This window comes from Gavialis gangeticus, unplaced genomic scaffold (genome assembly GCF_001723915.1).
Source record: "Gavialis gangeticus isolate Ggan-Ray unplaced genomic scaffold, GavGan_comp1, whole genome shotgun sequence".
NCBI lineage: Eukaryota > Metazoa > Chordata > Crocodylia > Gavialidae > Gavialis > Gavialis gangeticus.
Genome location: NW_017728993.1, coordinates 18361024 through 18366999, shown reverse-complemented (window position 1 = coordinate 18366999; position 5976 = coordinate 18361024). Strand labels below are relative to the sequence as shown.

General features: G+C 40.9%; 1 protein-coding gene across 1 annotated transcript in view; it reads left to right on the top strand.

Annotated features, from left to right (window-relative positions):
- The window catches only part of LOC109286669, a 48261-nt gene that overhangs the window by 15654 nt on the left and 26631 nt on the right, over nt 1-5976 (top strand). Inside the window, exon 4 of the mRNA XM_019501326.1 lies at nt 4060-4186. Coding sequence (XP_019356871.1) covers nt 4060-4186 — 127 coding nt within the window. The remainder of the gene's footprint in view (nt 1-4059; nt 4187-5976) is intronic.

Sequence of the window (5976 nt, the reverse complement as noted above, 5' to 3'; positions counted from 1 at the left end):
TTCAGAATGGAAATAATTTCTTATACGTGTTCGCACAATGTCCAGCACTATTGGGTCCCACTCTAGTTCTGACCTGTAGGTAGCACCATAATTAAATAATTATATTGATGGATCATGGAAAAAATTGTGCTTATTCCTCCATAACTATACTGGGAAAAATATAGGTTTCTTTGAATTAGCAAAATAAATAGATATGATTCTGAATAAACATCTGTTGAGTAAGAAAATGCAGTTTTTTAATAAACATATAGCTAGACTTTATTTTTGTGTTAATCCGATCCATAAAAGTTAACTTTTTAAGTTAAAGATGAGTTTTATCAAATGCTGGGCCTCATTAGCTGGGTGAAGCAAGTCTGACACCAAACTTCACAGGATTTCCGTTTATCTGAAACATGATAGGTAACTTGTGATATCACCTCTTCTGATCAGTTCCAATTTTCTGAGAGTGTTTCAGGCACATATAGCCAGATCTCTTTTGATTTGGGTAAAAATAGAAAGAAAATCTGAACGGAGGATATAGGAGGCATACAGAACACCCCATGTCTCTTTAGCAGCAACAGTTTTCTCGTCCACCTCTATATCTATAAATCAAGAAACAAATTGATGACAGCCAATGAAACATTCCATCATAACATAATTTCCACACACCCCCAGCTCTTACTTCTGCCCATATTCCCCAATACAGTTAACAATGTTGAAATCATGGTAGAAAGGCAAGAAATGAGATTAGCAGATGGGAATGGAAAATCACACAGAGTGTGTGATATACACAGAAGAGGAGATGAGAGACAGAGGGGATACACAGAATTCTGGCAAAGAGAGAGACTGAGGGACAGTGGTATGAGCATCAGGGATATATATACACAGCCTTCATTAAGCAACAGAAGGCAAAATGGTGGAGGGAGGAGATAGAGAGAACTCCTGCCATGATGGAGGAGCAGGAGGCACACAGAACCGGCAGAACGGAGACTGGGGGGCACACAAGTTCCTTGGAGGCGGAGAAAATTAATGCAGAGGTACATGGGATAGGAGACATGGGATTTGGGGGGCATATAATGGAGAAGTGAATGGCAGGACATACAGTCTCTGGTAGGGTGAAGGAAATAACAAGGGGTTGGAGATTCAGAGCACCTGGGATGCTAGCAGAATGGGGGACACCAAGAACCCCTGACATCTATTGGTAGGATTACAAGGGATCCCTATGAGCCCTGAGAGGTGGAACTATAGAAAGTGATGGAGGACTGCAAGGAGCCCCTTGTCTATCCAAAACCCTCAGGCTGCAGAAGTAGCAAAGTACACAGCTCCGTAGTTATTGAAAGACAAAGTATATTATGAAATTATTCAATGTTTTGAAGCAAGTCATAAGATTCCTTAGGCTCTTAGGGTAATTAGGAACTCCAATTTTATTTCTTTATTTATGAAGAACTGGGTGAAGGACAGCCAAATTTAGACAGGTACAAGGTAAACTGTGATAGATGCTGGTAAATGACAGCTGTCAGAGGAGCTAATTTAATGAAAAGAAAAGAAAGGCATAACCATTGGGAAGGTTCTGATCAAAGTACATGCACTGTAGGAGAAATGTGGCAGTGGAAATTGTGATGTTAAGATAGGCACTTAAGGTAAAAAGGCAACAGAAGTTTTGGTGTACTTGAATTCACACAGTGAAAATCCAGAAAGAAGGCAGCAATGGGATGGGCAGAGCTAGAAAAAACAGTGTAGAGGAAGCACCAAGCAGAGTAGAGTATCCATAACTGTTGTTTTAAAGAGGAGAGAAAGAAAGAGGTCAGCAAGGATACACAGTGTTTATCCTGGTTTTCTCTGATTTAAAAAAATCCCCAATTTTCGGTTAAAAAAAGTAACCCTAAATCCATATTTTTCCATGATTAAAATGAAACACAACTATATATGTATCTATGTATTAGTAGTGTGTCATTTAAGTCATAGAAAAATGTGGATTTGGTGTTACTGTTTATAAACTGAAAATTGGGGATTTTTTTAAATCAGAGAAAACCAGGATCCCTGTTAATCAGGAATGCAAGTAAAAGAGGAAATTCCTTTATTGAAAAAGTTATATAAATGGTTATTCCCAGATAATTCAAATAATCACGTAGATGTTTCAGAATGCGTATCTGAGTTTCCACATAATTTAAGTTTGAGGACTTCATTTTTCAAACTCAGTATCAGTGGTTTTTAGTAGGTTTCTTAAGAGTGATAAAATTCTGGTCACTGTATGTGATAAAATTCTATGTGATAGAAAATAATCTTTATTAATACAAATGGGGTCATTTAGATGACTCAAAATATGTATATTTGAGTCCCTATATATATAGTTTTAGCTTGAAACATACTTTACTGCTTGTGAGTAGGTTCCTTATTAGAGATTAAATTCAGAATATCCCAACTGTTGACAGGGACCTCTGATTAAAGTGTTAATTGTGTTCATCAGAGTGCTGGAAAAGTGGTGGGGGAAATAGATTATTGGTTAGCCAAGATAAAACCAGTGTCTGGCTTGCTTCAGTCAGTGTATTGAATAACTAGTATGACAGGAATGGCAAGGAAGAAATGGAACAAGGACAACAATAATAACAAGCAAAATAGGGAATCCGGATACAAAATGTACAACACAGGGCGATACTTCACACCAGGGTCTGAAGCCACTAATGGAACGATCCAACTGGCTCTGGGGAGGTATACAGTTAGCCAATCACAGGTCAGCAGTGCCTGCCAATCACTCGGTTTGCAACACCCTTTCACTCATCTCTCACTTTGGCCTCAGGCATGTCACCCCCTCACCTGTCAGCCACTCTTGTTTTTCCCGCCACAGCTCAGGTATCAAGCATGCATGCTAGCTAACAAATTGGTCAGGGGGTTGACAATTTACTCCTTCCAGGCTTTTCCAAGCCTTGCCTTGAACTGCGCATGCTTAACAGACCATCAAAACAGAACAGAAACCTGGGGTTTACATGGACAAGCATTATAGATATCATTCTTGCTTGTTATTCACGTCTGGTTTCTAAATGACTGTGCATCTTTCTATGTTAAAATGGCAATAATATAAAAACAAACTTTTATTTTAGGTATCATTTCTTCTTCAAGTAATTATCCACCTAAATATGTTCACTTGTGGCTGCATTTCTTGCCCTAAGCTTCAACTAGAGGATTTATTCGTTTATCAGTATCCATAAAGTGAGCTTTGGTGAGGCCTAAAGAAACCTCTACCTCTCTTTGTGCTTCCACATGAAGGGTTAAAGGGTGGTACGCCATTCCTGTCCTTAGTTCCTCTCAGCTGCCTGACTAAAAACAGAGCACTGGTGGAGTTCCTGACAGCGTTTAAGCTTCAGAGACGCTTGCATTTTGACAGCTTCCTCCCAGAAAATACCTTAGGAAGCGTGCTAAGAGTTATTTTCTCTACTTTTTTTTTTGTTTAAGGTAAGCTTACAACCCTTAAAAGTTTGATTCTGTGCCAGCCAGCGTCTGCCTTTGTCTCCCTACACCCTTCAAATATGCAGCTCCACAAGGCAGAAGTGCTCAACCTCTGGCTTGTGAGCCAGATATGGCCAGTGAAGCCATACCATTCGGCCCAAGGACTGCTCACATGTCAGGAAATTTGGTGGTGGCAGTTAATACCACTATCCTCACCTGCTGCCAAATTCCCAAGCCCCACACAGTGGGTTGTGGCTGGGCCCTGACCCCTCCCTCACAGAGGCTGGGACCACGAGCCAGATCTGGCCCATGGACAGACCAGGCACTGCCCATCTGGCTCATTGGGCAAATGAGCTGCAGTGTATATCTTTCATGGAGTACCTTGAAGCACTGAGGATTAACACATACTCTGCTGATATTGCTAAGAAAAAAGAGTCTCCAATCAAAACACAAGGTAAGAAACACCCACAAGTGAACCTTGGAAACCCACAAGTGTATATGGGAACAATACTTCTTGAAGAACTTTGCTGATAAGTAACTTCGCTATTTATTAGTTTACTGTGAATTCAGAAATTTCCATAAACCTGCATACTATATAATGTCATATGTAATTTAACTCTGTCATGTATCTTTCAGAAAAATTTGTCAGTTTCTTGGAAGCATTGCAAAAGATGAGGAGCTCCCAAATCGATTTGTATTAACAGATGCTCAATATTATAAACCTGTTTCTCTTTCTCAGTATTTTCATGCTGGAAAATCGCAGGTAAAACCTAACACATCTATTCTAAAAGTAAAATGTAACCCTAACAGTCTTTGAATTCTTTTCTTGTTTTCATATAGGTGGTATTGTGAGAGTTATTAAAAGCTAAATGTTACCTCTTGTATGCAATAAAGTGTTTAGACTTTATCCTTCCCAAACTGTGAGTAAAGCACCTTCCAGTTCTTTGGATGCAGTATGCCTATAATGGAGCATTATGGCAAATAATTCTGTAACAAGTTAGTAGGGATACTGATCAGAAATTAGATATATGTAACAAACCAACAAATTAATTCAGCAAAGTGAGGTATTTAATTCAAAAGGAAAGTATTTTATAAGATATCTTAAAATAAGATTATGCCCATCGCCTAATTAGAGGATGTAAACAAGGAAGGGAGAGTGCCAGGTTGAATGCAAGTAGTGTCCCAGTTGGAGTCAGTGGGTGTGGTGGATAGGCAGTGTTTCTAAAGATTAGACCTCAAGTTACTTGCACCTTTATTTGTTAGATCAAAGTTATATTTCTGATGATGAAAGTGAGGCAGCCAAAACATTTAAAGTAGTCCTTATGGGGCCTCGACCACCTGGTTTTATTTCTAGTTAAAGCTCTTGCTTTGTTTAGGGCTCCCACAAAGTCAAACTCCATTTAACATGCTGATGAGAGCCTTCCTGTGTACCAGCAAGCTGTTTCCAATATTCCAGTATAAATATTTCCAGGCGTATTAGTGCTATGAGAGAACTTTTCAGTGTTATATTTAACAGGCATATCACATATCAGGGAAGTACAGACTGCACTGAACTAATATCTTCTTTAAGTTAATAGCAAGAAGTGCCTTGATGGTCTTGAGTAGATATATCTCCCAAACAAATGGTCCAGTAATAATAGTAATCTGAATCTAATATACAGTGTCCTGTAAATCCATCCCTAAAAGTTATGGTTCTGAAGATAGCATTGAAAACATGAATAAAGTATAAATCTGTATATTGTTATCTTCACAAGAACACATACCTCTTGGAAACACCTGGAAAGATGAACAACCCTAATTCATTTTAAGGTATTGTATGAAACCTAAAAAGGACAGTTTAAATGCCAGCATGCTTAACTATTTCACAAGTAATTTAGCAGTAATTTGCACCTTGTATGTTTTTCCACATTTAATAAAAAAGCCCTCCTTACTGCCTCAGGGGCCAAAAGCCCAACTATCTCTTTACCTGTGAGGGCAGGGCACTGGGAGGGGTGGCTACAAGGAATTTAGGGGTGGCTATAGCCCACCCTGTAGCCACCCCTCCCAGTGGTGCTGCCACTCACCCTGCCCCCACCCACCCCAAGGGCAGCCCTGGCCCAGTCGCCCTGCCAAGAAGAGGCTGGCACAGTCCCTGGCCCCGATTCCACAGCAGGCAGCCTGCGTTCACCCCACACAAAAATCTAGAGGGGCACATGCCCCCATGACTCCCCTGGAAGTGCATGCAGCAGCTGGGAGCCACTGCCCCCCCTCCCCCAAACCTTCTGCACCTCTCGGACAAGCTACTCGTGGCTCTATCCCACTTCCAGGGTCACATTCACTGCCCTGGCTTGGCAGTGCCTGCCCCTACCCCTGTCCCTGCCCCACTCCCTCCCTCCCTCACCTTGGGGGGCCTCAATCTGCTCCGCCCCTTATCCCTTCCCCCCCACCATAGACTTACCAGCTGGACACATGTTACAATGCCCTGGGCAAATCTCTGTACCCTTAATATCGTTGGAAAATCAGGAGTCAAAAAGGCCAAGGAAGGAATCAAAACAACCAAGACAGTGCTGACAG